The sequence below is a fragment of the Gymnoscopelus braueri genome (genome assembly GCF_963280865.1).
Source record: "Gymnoscopelus braueri genome assembly, chromosome: 4".
Classification (NCBI taxonomy): Eukaryota; Metazoa; Chordata; class Actinopteri; order Myctophiformes; family Myctophidae; genus Gymnoscopelus; species Gymnoscopelus braueri.
The window spans coordinates 51642153-51664274 of record NC_137605.1 but is presented as its reverse complement, the minus strand read 5'-3'; the positions used below and the strand labels follow the sequence as shown (position 1 = coordinate 51664274).

The 22122-nt window shown below is 42.0% G+C and overlaps 2 protein-coding genes across 2 annotated transcripts; both read right to left on the bottom strand.

Moving 5' to 3' along the window:
* Nucleotides 1-4478: 4478 nt before the first annotated feature.
* Nucleotides 4479-10455, bottom strand: LOC308083639 (galactose-3-O-sulfotransferase 3-like; the record flags this gene model as incomplete). Its single annotated transcript, XM_080425954.1, has 4 exons — nt 4479-5288; nt 6941-7232; nt 9425-9523; nt 10415-10455. 4 exons carry the CDS (start codon nt 10453-10455, stop codon nt 4482-4484), a joined length of 1239 nt encoding a protein of 412 aa, XP_080282080.1. The 3' UTR covers nt 4479-4481.
* An 8574-nt stretch (nt 10456-19029) lies between these two features.
* On the bottom strand, nt 19030-21763 carry LOC308083638 (galactose-3-O-sulfotransferase 3-like; the record flags this gene model as incomplete). The annotated part of the gene is made up of 2 exons (XM_080425953.1): nt 19030-19824; nt 21482-21763. The coding sequence occupies 2 exons, from the start codon at nt 21761-21763 to the stop codon at nt 19030-19032; spliced, it is 1077 nt and encodes a 358-aa protein (XP_080282079.1).
* Between the last annotated feature and the right edge of the window lie 359 nt (nt 21764-22122).

Genomic DNA, 22122 nt, shown 5'->3' with positions numbered 1-22122 from the left:
CTGAGAAAAACTCAAATATTTGATTGTACAGATGTACAAACTGTCATAATCACATTAAATAACATTTTCATGTCATCATTGTAAGCCAAGTCTCTGCAAGCTTGCTGTTTTGAATCTTGACCACAAGTGTGCAGTATAGAGTAATGTACAGTATGCTCTGAGTCTGAATAGACTAATAGTCTCCATCTGTATGTGAATTAATTTGGTGGTCATCAGCATGTACTCTAAAACCCTAGTTTAGAATACATGCTTAACTTGTCTGAGTGTGTGTGTGTGTGTGTGTGTGTGTGTGTGTGTGTGTGTGTGTGTGTGTGTGTGTGTGTGTGTGTGTGTGTGTGTGTGTGTGTGTGTGTGACCGTGACCGTGTGTGTGTGACCGGCTGACCGTGTGTGTGTGTGTGTGTGTGTGTGTGTGTGTGTGTGTGTGTGTGTGTGTGTGTGTGTGTGTGTGTGTGTGTGTGTGTGTGTGTGTGTGTGTGTGTGTGTGTGTGTGTGTGTGTGTGTGTGTGTGTGTGTGTGTGTGTGTGTGTGTGTGTCCGTGTGTCCGTGTGTCTGTCTGTGAGCAGCTAATCTCCGATCGCAGCGAAACTGTGCATGCACACTCCGTGGATGCCAGAGCAGAACCTGTGCCCCAAAACTTTCAGATCGGCCTGTTATAGAGGCACCAGGAGCTCGACTTTTACAAAAGAAAAATCCATACTACTCCTGCATATTTTGTCCAAACATCATGTAAATCAGTACACAGTATCTCTATAGTCATTACACAAAGTGGGTCCTTCAGATTTTTCATATTCCATCCTGATTGGCTATGATTGGCTTCCAAAGTTTGCAGGAGTGCTCCGTTATGTACAAAATGCCTCAAATCATGAACACGGCTTGTGATTTCCGTAAAATTGTATACGCACATTCCAACCAGGCCGAGGAAGAAATGCCACTTGAACATTTTCAAATCAGCCTCATGGTGGCGCTATAACGGGCAGATTTATGTTTTTACCTATAACTGCACTTCTACACGATAAGCTGAGGGGGATTGGTTTTGACTGCACATCACTAAACTGGATGAGATCTTACCTGGAGGGAAGAGAACAAGTGGTTGACATCAACGGAACCATGTCCTCATCCCTCCCGGTGAGCTGTGGGGTTCCTCAGGGTAGCATTCTAGGGCCGTTACTGTTTCTTCTATACATTAACGACATGAGTGCTGCCTGTAACTACAAATTGTTCCTGTTCGCTGATGACTCGGCACTCCTGATCTCGGGAGAGGACAAGTTGCAAGTTGAGGAGGCGCTCAGCTCCGAACTCTCAAAAATCCGTACTTGGCTTACCGATAACAAACTGTCACTACACCTTGGGAAAACTGAATCCATTCTCTTTGGGACCAAACATTCCCTCAGACAGATGGATGTAAATGATTTCAAGGTCAAAGTCGATGACACAAGGTCAAAGTCGATGACACAATTATCTCTAGCAAAGAAGAGATTACCTATTTGGGTTGTGTTCTTGACAAATACCTGACAGGTGAAAGCATGGCTACAAAGGTGGTCAAAAGAGTAAACCAGAGAACCAAATTTATGGGCAGAGTTTCCTCTTTTGTCAACCCTCAGGCCCTCAGGACCCTCTCTGGGGCCCTGATTCAACCACTTTTTGACTATGCTTGCACCTCCTGGTACTCCAACACCTCAGTGTCACTGAAGACTAATAAGCTTCAAACCTCCCAAAACAAACTGATTCGGCTACTCCTCGGATTGGGGCCCATGACCCACCTTTCTCCCACCCATTTTGCCAGCCTAGGCTGGCTCAGGGTGGAAGACAGGGTTAAACAACTAAAAATGGGACTGGCCTTCAAAATTGTAAATCCAAATTTGCCCGATATGCCCCCTATTCCCGCATATCTGAGTAAATACCTCCAAAAGGTTAGCGACACCCACAGTCACAATACCAGAGGGAGCGTTAACAACAATTTGGTACCACCCACCCATAAATCAAACATGGGCAAATTCTCCTTCTACAGCACTGCCACCCAGGATTGGAATAGTCTAACTCCATCCCTCAAAAAATGCAGTTCGCTGGGCTCATTTAAAAGAGCCTTAAAAAATCACCTTTCAGGAGGCCAAAGGAGGAGGTAGTACCATTTTCCCGTTAGACAGCAGACCCTCCCCCCCCCTGTTCTTGTACATATTTTTTTTCCCCTCTTTTTTATTTTTTTGTTGTACATAGTGTTATTTTTATTTATTTATTTTGCTGTTTATTTTGTAATGATATTTGAACTGTGGTGCCACTATATATGCCTATGAATTGAATACCAAGGCCCTCATTGGAAACAAGTCCGCAAGGACTTTTATGAACGGACCTGTTAGACAAAGTATTTTAAATGTAACTGTGCTGTTTTACATTTTTTGCCTAATAAAATATTCAATCAATATTCAATCAATGCATAAAACTGTATGTTTACTTTGCATGAGTGGCCCGTTTTGAACAAAATGCCACAAATCTGATTGCGGTGAAACTTTGGTCAGCCAGGGTTAAAACTGAGGCGAACCTGTTTGGCCAGAGGCTCATTCTCCTGGGTGAGGGACGCATCAGTTGGGCGGTAAGCTCAGTTGGGCGGTAATATTTATTGTTACTGAGCATATTTTAATAAGTGTTGTCTCATTCTGTAGGTAACCTCCGGAGACTCATACTAAGTCTGTCTGTTTTTTGGGGGAAACTCAAGTACTTGAGTCAAAGTATAGATACTGCTGGACAAATATTCAATAAATACTCAATATGTTGTCAACTTCAAGTGAAAGTTGAAGAATTCAAAAGTACATGCTTTAAAAAATACTCAGGTATTCAAAAGTACAAAATACAAGTATCTTTTGTATAAATATCAATACATTGCTGTATTGTTAACACGATGCATTTGGAGAACATTATAACTATCTGAAACCCACTATTATATAGGCTACAAAGCCTAAAAACTTCAGCATAGAAATACAATCTCATCAACAAAAGTAGATCTGCTACTTTTGCTATTTTTGACATTGAATCCTGAAATGTAACAGAGTTCGGCAACTCTTACAATTTGCATAATCAAAGATGGCCACTGAACGCCACCTCGAAACTATTACTTTTGACCCGGTTGCCCAAAGTTGCTGTTTGGGCAACCAAGCTAAAATCATTATAGGTCCCCATATGAGTGCAAATCAACAAAAATAAAAGCAATCGGAAAGATAATTTCTACGTTTAGTATTGAACAGATAGAAACGTCACATGGACTAATTCACCTAGCCTGGTAACCCCCCCCCCTCCCCCCCCTCCGGAAATCTCATTTGCATTTGATTTCAGGAAGGAGTCTGGTCTACAGGCCTGTATGGGAGATGGGCTGGAGCTGGGCTGGAGCTGGGCGGGAGTAATACAGCTAGGTGGCCCTCTGATGTCCAAGTGGTCCTCTGATGTCCAATTAAGCCACTTTAGTGCAATCCAAGGCTGCAGTGATTATCACCAGGAGTAATTGGTTTGTCTTTGATGTTAGTGAGCAGCTTGTATGAAAGGTGTATTGATTACTGATGTGTGAACCACTCGGGTTCCACCTGATTGGCCTTGCTTCGCTGTCAATCACAGAACATTGAGCGATGACGCTGATAGGACAGTTCATGATATGAACTGTGGAGAAACGCCCAGACAGGCCTGTAGGCCAGACTCACTGCTGAAATCAAATACAAATGAGATTTCCGGAGGGAGGGGTTTACCAGGCTATAATTCACCTGCTTGCCAGATGATATTGAGGTGAGATTGACCTGCAATTTAAAATATAACATCAGAAATGGATTGTACACACATGAAAACCCTAAAAAAAATGATATTACACATAATTCTAGGACAAGTGGTTCACCATGGCGTTCTTGGATTATGCAAATTGGCCAAATGGCAATTTTGGGCAACCAAGACAACATTTTCCTAGGACATCATTATGAATACAAATCAACAAAAAAACTTCATAGGAGATAACTATTTAGGTTTTTGACATTTGAAATGGACTAATTACTATGTTTTTGATACCAAGGAAGATGACAGCATCTAGCATTGGCTCTAAGAGATACTGGATCATGTGTTGGTTGATTGTTTGCATACCTATATTTTTACATTAAAATTCCTGGAATTGAGGATGCATTATTATGGGCTGACATGTTCTTGTCTGCCATTCCACGCCAATGGTCATCAAAACAGCAGTTGTGTTAATTAGAACACTTTCATCAGATGGTACGATAAACTTCATAAAGCCCAGAGAGACAGAGAGAAATTGATTGATTTCTCTTTGGATTGGACACACAGCCCGAAAGTTCACTTGGAGGAATTCAGCATTAAAAAATCTGGGGACGTCTGGGGGTCCTTGATCGGATTCCAGGATTTACAGTGTAAAAACTGGAGTCCTAGAGATGATTATTATTATTTTGTATCAAATGGAGGTCCTGCCTGTTGATACGGTTCCACGGTGGAGGTTCAAGTCCAGCTCCAGACAGGAAGCATCTGAGATCTTAGGAGAACATTTGAGTATTGCACCTCTGGCATGATCAGCTTGAGGCAGAGCTCCTTGACCTGGCTGACGTTAGCCTGCAGGTCGTAGCCCATGATGTCCACGTTGGCGCCGGGCTGCCAGGGGCGCAACTCCTTGTTCTTGATCTGCTTTGCTGAGCGGAGCAGCGGCATCTGGTCTCCGAAGCAGCTCTGCATCAGCCTCTCCTGGGCCTGTTGAAGGAGGCGCACCTCCTTCGCCACGCAGGCCGGGCCGAGGGCCTCCAGCTTCCGCCAAAGCGAGGCGTTGAAGTGGTCATAGAGCTGTGAGTCCAGGGAGTTCCAGGAGCGGATCTTGGAGGAGAGGCCCGGTGCGAGGCTCTGCTTGGAGCCGGCTGCACGCATGTTGAGCTTGACATACAGAATGTCGTCCAGGTCCCAGGCCAGCAGGTGGCGGAGGAGAACCAGCGACTCGTCAAAGTACTCCATGATCATCACCAGGGAGAAGGAGCGATGCACCTCTGCCACGAAGTCATGGACGTATGCCGCGTCTGTCACCGGCCGGTCCTTGTCACCGCCCAGGTCGAAGGTCAGGGCGTTGCGGGCGGCCACGGACACGTCGCCCGGGTGATAGTACCGCCGGGGTTCCTCCAAGAAGGCCTCCAAGGATCCGTTGGGAACATTCTTGAAACTCTGACACCGCTCTTTGTAATAATTGAACAACGACTCAAACATGGAGCCCGGCTCTCGGAGAATAGTGATGTATGCGGTGTCGTTCGGCATGAGCTTCTGCACCTGCAAGATACAATAAGTTTTATCATCATATGTACAGTAAAACCACAGGTGTTTACACAACACAAACTTTACCTGCCACTGTGCACACCTAATACTGTAATGACAGGTTAACAAGATCAGATCAGATCAGAAAGACAAGCAAGCAATCCTGAAATTGTATAAAATGTTTAAACAGTAAAAGCAGCAATTTTGAGTGGCCGGAATACTGTCGGTAATAGAAGTGTGCATGTGTGCATGTATGTGCCTTCATACGTGTGAGAGGTTGGATGTATTAACACTCGCATCACTGCAGTTTCTGGACCTACCACAGAGACGGTCTTGAGATCAGTCTTCCCTCATGGGCTAACACCATCTCCCCCACACAGCTGGATCGCTGCTATCATAGCATTGTCTTTTAAATATCAATTCACTTTGGTTACACAACATTTAAAACCCACTCACACCTCACAGGTAGGCTTCATTTGGCTTAGAGACAGAAAATAAAAATCTAATATAAAACTTGGAACGTGTGTCCGAGAGGAAAGCATTCCCACAAACCTGGCCAGTGGCCACCCACGTCATTAAATACCCACAGTTCAGTCGTTTATACTTTGGGGGAAAAAGTGTCCACTGGTAGCAACAGAGTAAACACTGTTTCCTTATGCTACATAGATTCACTTTTCAAAGTTACGTTTATGCCTGCTGTCTGCAGCCAGTGTGATGTGCCCAGGCCCATATCTCATTGAAGAGCGTAGATATGATGAGGGAAGGTGTACTCCACTTGTGTGCACTGCTTATTATGGGAATGTCATACATTGTGTAAAATCTTATGAAAACAACTTATGAAAGAGCGTGATCGATGTAGCTGTGAGCTGGAATTACATACTGTAGGTTCCTAAACATAAGTTAAGTATGTGACGGCATCACCTCCACGAATAGACCTACACAGGTCTATAAGAAGCGCTTCCTTCACCGACTATTACTTTGTAAATTTACACTATGAGTTAAAAATGAATACATGAACACTGTCGATTTTACTGTGCAGCATGTGGCTTGATGAGAGAGAAATAGTTGCCTTACACTATTGATGTCAGTTGAATTCATTAAGCTTGAAAGTGATTTGTTACCCGCACAGAGTTTACAATGGTCAGCAATGTTTGTAAATGTGGAAAGTATGCCTGCACATGAGGCAAACACAGAGGCTGGGCTGTTTGCAGCAGCACACAGACACACCGTGGCTCAGACGAAATACAACCGATACAGCGAGGTATTGTGATTAGACATTAGGGGTTTGGGTTGGCGTTAGCAGCATTTTAGTGTCTATTTAGAGAGAGAGTTCGCCATTTTCAGTGCGCAGCGACCAAGAACAGCATGATATTTGGCGGTCATCTGAATTGCACAAGGGGATAAACTCCTTGTGGTCTGAGATGTGAAGACATGCCCTCTTGGGGGAGAGCGGTGGAGATCCAGCCAGTACGGAATTGTATCAACCATATTTCGTTTTTTTTTTTTTTAATATATGAATGTTTTTGAATGGAATATTTGGAAAAAGTCAGGGAAGGGGAACCTTCTGAGAGCTTCCCTAGCGAAGTTAATTGACTTCAACATTTAAGAAACGGCCGGGCCGACCGCTCCGTGATGCGTGTGTTAAAGTGCATTTCAAAATTCTGTACCTCAGTGTGGTTGAAGCGCATGTGACTGGCGATGATGTTGGGTGGCAGGGTGCCAGGGTGGACAAAGCTGGTGTTGAAGGACTCTGGGTAGCAGAACAGGTGGCCACACTTGTTTATGGGGAGCGCCACCGTCAGCTTGTGGCGCTCTGCAAAGCGGAACAGCAGGTTCTGCATGGTGCTGCTGCCCGTCTTGTGGGTCTTCAGGAAAACCATGTTGGTGTGTTTGGGCTTCAGGCCCGGGGATGGGTGGGAGCACGGTGCAAAGAAGCCCAGGTGGTAGGCCTCTATGGACCTGGAGGGAGAGCATTTACATCGAATTAAGTCACTTATGATAAGTAAGCATTTTTTTGTGTTCATATTTTTATTAGGGAACATCCTTGAGCCACATATGATGGAAGTAGCCTTGGAAGATTCCTATAAAAGTAAAACACTGCATCTTTACATCACTTATGTAAAAGCTAATATGTCTCATTGTGTAGATTTAACCTGAGCGCAGCCACTTAGGACCTCAAACATCACTATAAAGGGGCTCTTTACTGTATATAAATCCCAAAACCTTTAACAAGTTAGTAAAATAATAACTCCAGAATTTATTACGGTAATTCTGGGACAGAGAACAAATTCATCCAACCACTGGTCTGTAAAATCTGCGCCCACGTCCACATTTGTAATACTTTAGGCATACGGTAAGCAAGTAGAGAGAGATATACTATTGTAGTTGCATCAACTAGACAAAAAACTACACAAAAAACATTTGAATACAGCAGAGAGTTAAAGAGAGAGGGCGGATATTAAATCACACCCAGTGTGAAATGAGCAGTGCCTTTGATGAGTTAATTTCATTAAGCTATATATGAACTAGACTCAGGAACAATGTTAAATCCCTGCCCATTCATTTCAAGGCTGCTCAACAGTGCCACTTGAAGGTAGGTCACCCAGCGGTATTCAGGCGGTACTACTCTATTTGATGTGTGGGAGCTGGTATTCAGGTCGTACCACTGTATTTGATGCGTGGGCGCTGGTATTCAGACGGTACTACTCTATTTGATATGTGGGGTATTCAGGCGGTACAACTGTATTTGCACTGAGCAATGGTCACAGAGTTATGTCCATTTGAAATGTTAGAAACTGCTGTAACACTACTGTAGTGGCTCATACTACAGTATGTGTGCATACTTTTTTTGGGGGAAAAGGGTTTTCCCAAAATGCTCTCCTTATTTTTCTTATTAGTACAAAAATAAATCAATAATAATTACAATAATAATTACGTTTTTTGTTAGGTAAAATAGCATGCGTCCACTGGACAGAAACTGTATCAACCTACAGTTTTAATATTGATTTTAAAGATCAGTAGAATTAGGTTAGGTAACTTAGGTATGTTTACTTTATGCATTTCTACAGTGTGCCTACAGTACACATCTCCTAATGTACATTGTATTCACTACTTGGAAAGTCAAAAACTCAGAATACATAAGTGACAAAGATACAAAGTTCATACTAAAAATATAAGTTACACTTACAGAAACAAATAGATAGGAACTAAAGAATAACAACGCTATGTTTTACGGGGAAGCATAATAGAGACAGAACAGAGATATTTGTTATTATTGGAGAATAATTACTTATTTCTCTGGTGTTTTTTAGAAAGCGGGATTCCCTTCAAATTATATAATTACGTTTTAAGTCTGACATTAAATGTGAGACTTAAATGAACACCCAAGATTTCCCAGTGTGTCTGCATGTGTGAATGACAGAGCGGTGTGGTCAGGCGCGTACGGTGGGTTCTAACGCGGACCGGGCAAGATTCTTAATGACTCCCCCCTTCCCCCCGGCCCCCCACCCACTGCGTCGCGGGCATATATGCGCGCAAAGCGCGCGCGATTTTTTTGCTTAATTAATTCATTAAATGACCATAAAACAACATTAACAACACTCTACCCATCCCTCAGTGTGTTCCATCCTCAAATGTTTTACTTAAGTAAAAGTATCAAGCGTTAGAAAACTTGTTTTTCACATTTGAAAACTTGTGAAATGGGACCTTCTGCATAATGAGTAGCCTACTTTTACTTTTGGTACTTTAAATACATTTTGATACCAATACTTTTCTACTTTTACTCAAGTACATTTTGAATACCTTACTTTTACTTGTAACAGAGTATTTTTACATCGCAGAATTGATACTTTTGTTTAAGTAAAAAATGTGAGTACTTTTTCCACCACTGGTATTCAGTGCATGCAGTGACTGTTAGTGCACACAGGACGAGGGAGTCGAGGGACACAGCATAGCGACCCTTCATTTCAATAAGGGCAGACGGCAGAGCCAAAACCTGCAGAACATGTTTAGCACAGCCACAGAGATCACGAGGAAAAAAAAGACGATTTTTTTTTTAATATATATAAAAAAATAGGGGAGCAGAGTTTTCCAGACCGGGCCATGGCCCCATTGGCCTCTATGACGGTACGCCCTTGGGTGTGGTCACTCACCATCTCAGTTGACCCCCGTAGTACAGTATGGTCAGGAGGCTGACCAGAATGACCAGAACCTGGAAAACCTTCTTCAGTAACATCTCTGTCTCACTGAGACTGTGGGAGGAAGACGAGAGATCATTCACAGAGCTTATGTCACAGTGGGCGTAGAGCAATCGTCTCTCCAGGCTATGGGTATGGCTATATTATTATTTGCATAATGCTGCAGTAGGATACAGACCAAAATTAGTAGTCTAGATGGAAAGTGGGTTCCACACGCATAAGGTGGATTTTTTTAAACTCACAAACTCAGGCAGGGCTGGAATGAGCATGTGGAGGAACTTCACCAGCAGGCCAGGGAAACCTTTAATGAATGTGAATTAAAAAAGCAGGTGTAGCTGGGATCAAAAGTGCAGTGAGTTTCTAACCCATTAAGACTGAAAAAGCAACCGTCACTTTAGATTTTAACCACTTTAACCATTATCTTACTTTGGCTATTAAAAAATAACAGATCTACAAGCTCATAGCGCGGCACCGAGTGCCGCACTATGAGCTTGTATACCTGCAATGTTTGGGAAAATCATGAAAATGTGTGCAAATCTTTGAATATATATATTTTTTCAAGCAAACATTTGCATCTCAAATCTTTGCTTCTGGAGATTCTACTCATTTTATTTATTTATTTTGTTCTACTTATTTTGCTATATACTGTATCAGTGGTTCTCAAACTTTTTCATGTCAAGGACCACCTAAAATTATATGTATTTCTCCCCCCCATCTCAAAATATTTTGTTCCAGGGACCCCCAGAAGCAAATATTTGAGTTAAAAATGTATATATATTCAAAGATTTGCACACCTTTTCAGGATTTTTTGGGGGGTTTATGTTTTTGTTTGTTGTTGTTTTAATTGTTCTTAATTGTTCTTTGTCTTGTCCCCTGTATTGTCTGTTATATGGACCGATTAGAGTCTGATTTAAAGACTGATTGATAGCATAGCTTCCTACTCACCGGGTTTCTCGAGTGCCTCGGATTATCCTTTCTAAACCCATGCTTTCTTAGATCTGTCGTGGTACTCCTTCAAAATTATGTCAAAAAGGCAGGGCTGTTGCATTGGCAGAGTGCCAAAACTTGGCAAAGAGCTGAAGTTATATTGTTCATTGTATTTGTCATCGCAATGAACACGTCGTATAGGGGTCGTCACACTGTCAGGAATGAGTACGGAGGACCCAAAAGCAGGCGACAGGAGGCAGAACAGATGAACTTTGGCCTCCCTCACACAGTTAAAACAATCGTTTTATGGCTGCCCTATATGCCTTGTTACGTGAAGCAAGGCCGTTTCAATTAATTCCCTATGGAAGTCACGTGGTTTGATAAGGCTGTTTTGCCTTAGGGGAGGGGGGGTAGAGCCAAAGGGCCGCAAGGCAAACATGTTTTAGGCATGTTCAGACGAGGCAGAAGGGTGGGTTTTAACCGTCAACCAATACTGTAGGTCAGGGGTCTTCAACAGGGGGTCCGGGACCCCTTGAGGGTCCTCAGAGCTACTATAGGGGGTCCGCCAAATCTTTGTGTGATAAGATTTAGTTTATTTACATTAACCACTTGAATCCTAGAATTCCTTTTCTCAGGGGAACGTTAGCCGAAAATAGCAGATCTACAAGCTCTCAACACCTCGCGCCGCGAGGCGTTGAGAGCTTGTAGATCGGCTATTTTTGGCAAAGAGGCTATAGGTGTAGAGGGAAAAAAGAGCAGACTAAGTAAAAAAAAAAAGATAATCTGAAACACAATTTTATACAATATAGAGTAGGGGGTCCCTGCTTCATCTCTCTCTCAGCTAGGGGGTCCTTGGCCTGAAAACGTTGAAGACCCCTGCTGTAGGTAGAAGGGCCGTGTTTAGATCCCACCGGGCGGGGTTTTGCGTGTAGTCCTCTTGAGTGACACAGAACAGAGCCTCCAAAAGAAAAAGATTTTAAGTAAAGTAAAAGTAGACCTAAATAATTAGAACATGCTTAAACATTCGAAAATTAAGGTCTAATATTTCTTAATATTTCGTTACATGTCATACACAGTGAAACTACACAGATGTGATTGAAAGAATGTGCTATTCTTAAAGAAATTGGAGCCTACTTTTTGTCATGTCTATCTACTATCATTATTTATTCTGTCATTGTTGCAAGGTCAATGAGCCAATACCCCACAATACTGTAAAGAAAAGTCCTTAACGGTTTAATTTGTCCGTTTCATTATCATGTTCCTCCTCCAGATAAAGTCAGATAATGTACAAATGGCAGTGAAGACATTTGTGGAAAAGCTTCTAAAATAAAACTATCAATACTGCAATGTGGAAATACTCTGTTACAAGTAAACGTGCGGAATTCGAAGAGTACAAAAGTATTGGTATCAAAATATACTTAAAGTACCAAAAGTAGAAATTACTCATTATGCAGAATGTCCCATTTCACATGTTTTCAAATGTATAAAAATCTTTTGAAAATAGCAGATCTACAAGCTTGTATCGGCTATTTTCAATTGGCTGGCTGAATTAAGTGGCTAATGTATGTTTTTACAAAATCTACTAAGTAACTTGTAACTAAAGTTTTCAAATAATTGTAGTGGAGTAAAAAGCCCTATAATATTTGCCTTTGAGTTGTAATGTAGTAGAAGTAAAAATATTGGAAATTGGAAATACTCTAGTAGGCCTACTTGAGTAAATGTACTGTAGTTACTTTACACCATTGCTGCTGTATCACCGGCACTGCATAATTGATGTGCAATTATGATCAAACATCACCAATGGATTTGTTACAGCCTATATTATATAGGCTACTTGACAAAAATATAAATTATACAGACATAGGCTTCAAATATTTTGTCGGCAGGACACCTTTACATAGCCTGTTCCACAAATACAAAAAAGAGGGTCTCAAATGTATATTCAGAAATAAATTAAAACAGTCTTCTTTATTCCATATACCTTACTAGATGACACAGAAGTTTTGTATTTCCAGCCTTCACTCTGCGGAAGGCTGAATAGCCGAAATGTAATTAATGTGTCATCTTGTGAGCCATGGAATATTTATTTCTGAGTGGAACCGCCCAGTCTTTTTTTTTTTTTGCATCGCATCAGGTAAAAGAAACAACATCAGGGCTTTACACATAAAGGATGCGGCATTATAAATTAATCACTTTAAACCATTAGATGATGCTTTGGTAGTTTATAAAGTTAATAATATGAATGCCATGTTTTGCATGGGCTGTGCGTGCTGAGAGCGCAGCAGCGCACTGAACTGGAGATTCTATGGTATAATTAATCAACGCAATGCAATATTACAATATTGCCTTAATTGTCCAGCACACAATTTGAATAGGACAGAAGATGAAGATGAATAGGACACGCCTCCAAGGCGTATTCTGATAAAACACCGATAAGGCATAAGGCGCTCGTTTTAACTGTGTGAGGGAGGCCCAAAGAGTTTATTAACGAAACAGGTAAAACAGGATACATCCACTGGACAGACTCACTCAACAGGGAACTTACGAACCAAAAAGAGGGGATAACAGTAAACAGGTGAACTCAACTGACAATCAACACAGGGATAGCCTGGGGGACTAAAGAGGACACAGGTGGAAACACTGACAAATCACAAGACTGGTTAGACGAGGCAGGCACAGAACTGCAGGGGCAGAACAAATGTGCTCATACAAAACTTCATAATAATTCCTACACCTAATAAGGGCGGTCAAGGTTAAAGGGCAGAGGAGCGGAGCGTGACAGACAGATCTACTGTACAAGCTCACAATGCGTACGTCGCGATGCGACGCATTGTGCGCTTGCCGCTTGTTGATCTGCTATTTTCAAAATATTTGTATACATTTGAAAAGTTGTGAAATGGGACATTCTGCATTATGAGTACCTTTTACTTTTGGTACTTTAAGTACATTTTGATACCAATACTTTTGTACTTTTACTCAAGTTTTGATTACCAGACTTTAACTTCTAACAGAGTATTTCTGCATTGCAGTATGGATAATTTTACATAAGTAAACAATTTGAGTACTTTTTCCACCACTGCAGGTCTGGGGTGTTCATTAGCCATGGTTCATGGTCATGTTTCAGGGCTACGGTGTTCCTCCGTGCGGGGCTCAGCCTCACAAAACGAAGCCATTATTTTATGTTATTTTGTGTCAGTCAAAGATATAAACATTGTTGTCCATTGTAAACTTTGAGCGGGCACCGGGCAGCATAGGACAGGCTAATCGCTTTCAACCGCGGACACGGTCTCTGACTGTGACCTAAAACCGAATTTATACGACCGGGTCGCGCACCGAAAATAGACGATCTACAAGCTCACAACACATCGCGGACGCGACGTGTTTGAGCTTGTAGATCTGCCGTTGTGCTTATTTTTTAATAAGCGGCCGGGCCCGTGATTAACACATATTTAATTGACATGTGCTCATACTGTTTTCACTGTTATTTGATTAAATACAAAAATAATTAAACGATCACAACAGGCTTACAGTTTGTACTTTCCCCTAGAAATAGCCTATTCTGTCAAAGGATCAACCTCATACAAAGTATGACCTCGTGTCATTTGTTTACATATTTGGTTCGCTTAACAAAGTCCCGTGTGAACGCTAACCAGACCAAATGCAAAACAAAACAATGTAAACATTTGGTCCCTGATCCGGACCTTTTAAGCGAACTTTGGGTGTGAAAGGGGCCTAATACTCTGCAGGTACTGGGCCAGTAGATATCCTCATACCGAAGGAGAAGACAGGAACTGTGCAACCTACACACCCAGAGATGGAGCATGGAGTAATTTAGGGAAGAGTGTTTTAGGAAAGCTGTTAGAACCTTCGCTAAAACATTCGGGACAACGCTCCACACGTCCCAGACTCTTCTCCCTTCTGGCTCCCAAACTGTGGAATGAACATTACAATTAGAACTGCAGACTCACTCCCAATCTTCTGATGTAATCTGAAGACTCACCTCTTCAGACTCCACCTTAGCCCGTAGCACTTGCCGTAGCACTTGCCGTAGCACTTGCCGTAGCACTTGCCCTAGCCTCGACGACCTTGCAGGCTTATGCAAAGGCTAAAATGTAGTTTAGATAGCATGTTATGTAGACAGATGGCATACTACAGTGTGTATAGTTTCAATGTACAGATTATAGATTTTGGGGATATTCTACTGTTAGACTGATGATTTCTGATGGTTCTTGGTTTACCTATGATCCTAGATTACTATTTCTATACATTTGATGTATTATCTTGTGTTGTCCTTGCTTACTGTAAATCGCTCTGGATTAAGAGCGTGTGCTAAATGCCTAAATTGTACATTGTATATTGTAATTGGTTATGTTCATATAAAGCCTGCTGGATCTGTGAGAAGGTATATTTATCTTAACTTCACTGATGAAATGAAACTGCTTTGTCAAGTTAAACTTTTATTTCTACAGCATTCAGCATTTTTATACAAATGTTTCTATTATTAATTTAGTTCAGTTCTGCCCTAACACGTCCCACCAACATTCTGCTGCTTGTACTTGTTCAATTAAGTGACAAATAAAGCCTTTCTTGAGTCTTGATTCTTCTTGAAACTGCGAAAAACTCAAACATTTGATTGTACAGAAGTGCAAACTGTCATAATCACATTAAATAACATTTTCATGGCATCATTGTAAGCCAAGTCTCTGCAAGCTTGCTGTTTTGTATCTTGACCACAAGGGCGCAGTATAATAATATTAATGTACAGTATGCTCCGAGTCTGAATAGGGTTATACTCTCCACCTGTAGTGTGAGAGTGTTCTCTTGTGCATACATACTTCGTCCATTGCCTGTATATATATCATTGTCTCTGCCTTTGTGTCTGTGTGTCTGTGTGTCTGTGTGTCTGTCTGTCTGTCTGTCTGTCTGTCTGTCTGTGAGCAGCTAATCTCCGCACCGTTGGGAACCTGGGCCCCAAATTCTTCAGATCGGGCTGTTATAGCGCCAACAGGAGGTTGATTTTTACAAAGAAAAATAATTGTCCAAACATCATGCAAATCGGTACGCAGTTTCTCTATAGTCATTAAACAAAATGGGTCTTTCCGATATCGTGATTGGCTAAGATTGGCTTCCAAAGTTTGCCTCAAATCATGAACACAGCCTGTGATTTCTGCAAAATTATGCACGCACATTCCCACTAGGCCGAGAAAGAAATGCCGCTTGAAATTTTTCAAATCAGCCTCATGGTGGTGCTATAAAAGGCCAATGCTTGTTTTTACCTATAACTGCACCGACCTGCATAAAAACTGTGTTTGCGCACTCCCTAGAGGCCAAGGAAAAACCTTTGCCCTGCATTTTTCACATCTGCCTTTTATAGCGCCACCAGGAGGCCGACTTATGTAAAACCTTTTTTTTTATATATTACTCCTTCAGTCCAGATTTCACACAAATCGGTACACATGATCTCTATAGTCATCTGATCAAGACAAATCTATTAAATGTTTCATATTCCATCCTGATTGGCTAAGATTGACATCTTAAGTTTGCAGGAGTGGTCCGTTTTGAACAAAATGCCACAAATGAACGCAGTGTCTGATTGCGGTGAAACTTTGGTCAGCCAGGGTTAAAACTGAGGCCAACCTGCTGTTTGGCCAGAGGCTCATTCTCCTGGGTGAGGGACGCATCAGTTGGGCGGTAAGCTACACACTCTCCACTATTCTCAGAATTATATTTATTGTTACTAAACATATTTTAATAAGTGTTGTCTCAATCTGTAGGTAACCTCCGGAGACGCATACTAAGGAGTAAAAGGACTGTCTGTTGTTGTCATTTTTGGGGAAATTCAAGCCTCTCTGCCTGTTGGTGTTGGTCAGCGTTCACAACATAGAATACATTATATTGTAATTTATAAAATAATGTACAAAGTACACTTGAGTCAAAGTATAGATACTGCTGGTCAAATATTAAATAAATACTCAATATGTTGTCAACTTCAAGTGAAAGTTGAAATATTCAAAAGTACATGCTTTCAAAAATACTCAGGTATTCAAAAGTATAAAATACAAGGATCTTTTTTTTATATCAATACATTGCTGTATTGTTAAGACAATGCATTTGGAGAACAATGTAAGTCTCTGAAACCAACTAAATGCACAGACTCACTAGCTATATTATATAGGCTACAAAGCCTAAACATGTCAGCATAGAAAGGCAATCACATCAACAAAACTAGACAACGCTAGACATTTTTTATTTGAACAATGTGCATGTTCGGGTATTTTATTAAACAAATAAATGCAGTAAGCTAAAGCTATAGTTCTGAATGTATAAAATCTACCATCAATGATTAGTACTTTTATTGATTAACTTGAGTAACATTTTGTGTCGTTTCTTGATATTTCTGACAAGCCAGTCAGATCAAAGAGGGTTCAGTAGGATGGAGGAGTCAGTGAGGAGATGCAGGAGGAGAAAGGAGGTGAACATGGTGTCAGACAGTCTCACAGACCAAGGCTCTGGTTCACAGGAGGCTACAGGAGATCAAGGTACATTAACACACTTACAGGGTTTCTCTCTTCTCATATCATTACTTCAGCAGTTTGTCACAAAATATTTAACGTAGTAGTTACCAGTGGTTACAGGGGACATGCCACCATGTTGGGCCAATGACAATCAAAAGAAACATACTGTAATGAATAGAGCCTGTTCCTCCTTGTGTTTTATTTCTCCTCTCATTTCATGATGTGACACTTTTGAGACAACCCATTGTTGTACAGCATCTTATGTCTTATGTGTTTTTTTGGGAACTTGAAGTGAAGAATGTGATCCTGAGAGCTGGGGATCAGCTGACAGTGTCAACTTCAATCTTAAATGATCTTAAATGATGCCGCAGCTAAACCTACTGCATGTAAATAAAGCTAATATAGTACTAATTATTCACTCTCTCCAACTGAGAATGTTGACGTCTCTTCAAAAAGGATTGTGCTTGGGCAACAGTGTTTACCTGTACATATTAATAGTTATTTGGTTAACTGTACACAACCCTTTAGCTTACACCTTTGTATAACTTTGGACTTTTTTGATCTGTACCTTGAAACCGTGACAATCTATATCGATGTTTTTATCCATATTCTGTTATGGTTCAGGAGTAGACCATTATTATATTGTTGCTGTTGGGCAGAAACCTCCAAGCTCCAACTGTTTATGTTGTTTTTGAGTGGTGCTACTGTAGCATCTCCAAGGACTGACTTTGTGTGTGTGTCTGTCCGTCCGTCCGTCCGTCCGTATGAGCACGGCCTCAACAGCTGCAGCTGATTGCAACACTAAAGGTCCTTACACACCGGCGAATATGCGAATATACGCAAAATTCGGACTCGTTCCGAATAATTTAAAGACGCTTTTTCGCTTCGCGAAACTGATGTGGACGCATTTATTATTTATTTGCATGAAGAATTCTTTTGTAAATTAATGCCCTAATTGATCATACTACAGCGTTACACAAAAGTATCAAAAATAGCAGATCCATCAAGCTCGAAATGCGACGCGATGCATTTTCAGCTTGTAGATCTGCTACATTTGCTATTTTTTTTAATTGAATCCTGAAACTCTTGCAATTTGCATAATCAAAGATGGCCACTGAACGCGACCTCGAAACTATTACTTTTGAGCCCAGAATGATTTTAGCTTGGTTGCCCAAACAGAAACTTTGGGCAACCAAGCTAAAATCATTCTAGGTCCCCATATGAATGCAAATCAACCAAAAAAAAGCAATCGGAAAGATAATTTCTACGTTTAGCATGGAACAGATAGAAACGTCAAATTCACCTGCTTGCCAGATGATATTGAGGTGAGATTGACCTGCAATTTAAAATTTAACATCAGAAATGGATTCTACACACATGAAAACCCCCAAAAAGATATATTACACATAATTCTAGGACAAGCGGTTCAAGAGTAAAATTTTTGCCATGGCGTTCAGTGGCCATCTTGGATTATGCAAATTAGCCAAATGGCAACTTTGGGCAACTAAGCCGAAATTGTTCTAGGGCACCATATGAATACAAATGAACATAACTTCATATGAAAGAACTATTTAGGTTTTTGACATTTGAAATTGACTAACTACTATGTTATTGCAACCAAGGAAAATGACAGCATCTAGCATTGGCTGTAACTAAGAGATACTGGATCATGTGTTGGTTGATTGATTTGCATTGCAATTCCTGGAATCGAGGATGAATTCTTATGAGCTGACATGTTCTTGTCTGCCATTCCACGCCAATGGTCATCAAAACAGCAGTTGTGTTAATTAGAACACTTTCATCAGATGGTACGATAAACTTCATAAAGCCCCAGAGAGAGAGAAAAAAAAATTTCTGATTTGTGTTTGGAGCCCAACAGTTCACTTGGAGGAATTCAGCTTAAAAAACATCTGGGGACGCCTGGGGGTCCTTGATCGGATTCCAGGGGGTCTTCAGGTAAATGGAAGCAAATGGACCCTTACGGGTCTGTAACTCAGAAAGTGTACTAATGAAACCAAATGGGCTTTTGATTCCATTTATACATTCTCAGAGTTAAATTAAAACTGAGGATTTTAGTCCCAGAGATAAAAAAAAGAAAAGAAAGGTTCAAGTCCAGCTTCAGACAGGATGTTTCTGAGATCTTAAAAGAATGGTTGAGTATTGCGGCTCTGGCATGATCAGCTTGAGGCAGAGCTCCTGGACCTGGCTGACGTTAGCCGGCAGGTCGTAGCCCATGATGTCCACGTGGGCGCCGGGGGGCCAGGGGCGCAACTTATTGTTCTTGATCTGCTTTGCTGAGCGGAGCAGCGGCATCTGGTCTCCAAAGCAGCTCTGCATCAGCCTCTCCTGGGCCTGTTGCAGGAGGCGCACCTCCTTCACCACGCAGACCGGGCCGAGGGCCTCCAGCTTCCGCCAAAGCGAGGCGTTGAAGTGGTCATAGAGCTGTGCGTCCAGGGAGTTCCAGGCGCGGATCTTGGAGGAGAGGCCCGGTGCGAGGCTCTGCTTGGAGCCGGCTGCGCGCATGTTGAGCTTTACATACAGAATGTCGTCCAGGTCCCAGGACAGCAGGTGGCGGAGGAGAACCAGCGACTCGTCAAAGTACTCCGCGATCATCACCATGGAGAAGGAGCGATCCACCTCTGTCACAAAGTCACGGACGTATGCCGCGTCTGTCACCGGCCGGTCCTTGTCACCGCCCAGGTCGAAGGTCAGGGCGTTGCGGGCGGGCATTTCCACTTCGTCCGGGTGGTAGTACCGCCAGGGTTCCTCCAAGAAGGTCTCCAAGGATCCGTTGGGAACATTCTTGAAACTCTGACAATCCTCTTTGAAATAAGCGAACATCGACTCAAACATGGAGCCCGGCTCTCGGAGAATAGTGATGTATGTGGTGTCGTTCGGCATGAGCTTCTGCACCTGCAAGAAACAATACGTTTTATCATCGTATGTAAGTAAAACCACATGTGTTTACACAACACAAACTTTGCCTGCCACTGTGCACACCTAATACAAAAATATCAGTATAATGACGGGTTAACAAGATATAAAGACAAGAGCAGCAATCATGAAATTGTATAAAACTAGAAGTTCGGGCCGAAGTGCAGCCCTCACCTCTAGAGTTTGACACCTACGTGCCACTGCCGATGTGACAGATATGGCCATATATGGAGATCTGTGTGTCTGTCAGTCCTTGTCCCTTTTATGGCCATATATGGAGATCTCTGTATTTGTCAGTCCTTGTCCCTTTTATTCCCATGTATGGAGATCCCTGATGTAATGAGTATATGCCAAATTGCCCATATATGGGCATGCCGATATAACTATTCATGGGTCGGGCAATATCGCCAAAATATCATATCACAATTTTTGTGAGGCAGAATCACGATCCACGATGGTATCACAATACATTTTCCATGTTGGTTTTTAGGATTATTATTATTCTATTGTGATTATTAATGAAATTTATGATGATGCATTATATTTATATGATTATTAATATCATTATTATAAGATAGATATGAAGTGAGTGACGTATCACCGCCACAGAGCTATGGGGGCTACACAGGCGTAAAAGGCACTTCCGCAAACGTCACGGACTATTACTTGGTTGGTTTTGTCACGGGCCCTGAAATGGTTTTACACCAAATGTGTTAAGTTGTCCGATTCTGTGACCTTGTCTTCAGTGCAGTTGGCAGGACGCGACGGGAAGTAAACTGAATTCAATAAGTAAACAAATATGGTAGCCTGGTTCCAGACGAATCTGCCTTTGCAAAATTGCATCGCACTTTAGCCCTCGGCAGATTAGGTCTGGCCCCCCTCCATAGAGATTCCATTTCTCTCCCTCCGCAGTTGTGCGGAACCAACCAGGGCCCAGTATCCAAATGTGGGCGGGCTTATCACCTTATTTGGAGCAATGACGTACAAGGAAGCACTGCTCTGATTGGTTCGTATACAAGGAAGCACTGCTCTGATTGGTTTAGGTCTAACCAATAGAGTCCGTTTGGATCTTTTTGTAACCGCCCCTTGGAAAAAAATCTATCGTTGATAGGGACCTGACTAATATCCACGCAGTGTGTCGTGTGATATTGTCTGGCCACGCGAGGCTACAAATATGGTGTATCACAATCACAGAGCGGAGCTCGTCCGAGGTGAAAACGTGACTTCTGCCACAGATCGTCGTAGCTCAACTGTTTACACCAACGAAGAAGACATATAGTGGAACGTCTTATGTTGTTTCTAAACTGAGTCATTATAAGACCATAACGTGGTTTATCATTTAAAATGCAGTTGCTTATCGCAACTCGTTGTGTTACAGTATATTAACGTTACTAGGGTGGGAATACGGACATTACCGCAAGTGACTGCAAAGACATAAGAAGTGGCAAATGTTTACTTACTATTAGCCATTTTGGCTAACTCTTGCTAACGCCGTTCCCTTCCGTGTTTGAATAGAATATTTGGAAAAGGTCAGGGAAGGGGAACCTACTGAGAGCTTCCTGAGCGAAGTTAATTGACTTCAACATTTCAAAACATTACGAATGTGTGTGTTAAAGCACATTTCAAATTTCAGCACCTCAGTGTGGTTGAAGCGCATGTGACTGGCGATTATGTTGGGTGGCAGGGTGCCTGGGTGGATGAAACGTTTGTTGAAGGACTCTGGGTAGCAGAAGCGGTGGCCACACTCCTTTATGGGGAGCGCCACCGTCAGGTTGTGACGCTCAGCAAAGCGGAACAGCAGGTTCTGCATGGTGCTGCTGCCCGTCTTGTGGGTCTTCAGGAAAACCACATTGGTGTGTTTGGGCTTCAGGCCCGGGAATGGGTGGGAGCACGGTGCAAAGAGGTGGAAGGCCTCCATGGTTCTGGAGGGAGAGTATTTACATTGAATTCAGTCACTTATGATAAGTAAGCATTTTTTGTGTTCATATTTTTATTAGGGGACATCCTTGAGCCACATATGATGGATCCTAGGAAGAGCCCAGGAAGATTACTATAAAAGTAAAACACTGCATCTTGACAACACTAAAAGTTAATATATTTCATTGTGTAGTGCATGCGTGCGTGAGCGCTGTGGTCACTCACCATCTCAGGTGATCCCCATAATAGTGCAGTATGGTCAGGAGGCTGACCATACTGACAGCCACTAGAACCCGGAAAAACTTCTTCTTCAGTAACATCTCTGTCTCACTGAGACTGTGGGAGGAAGACGAGAGATCA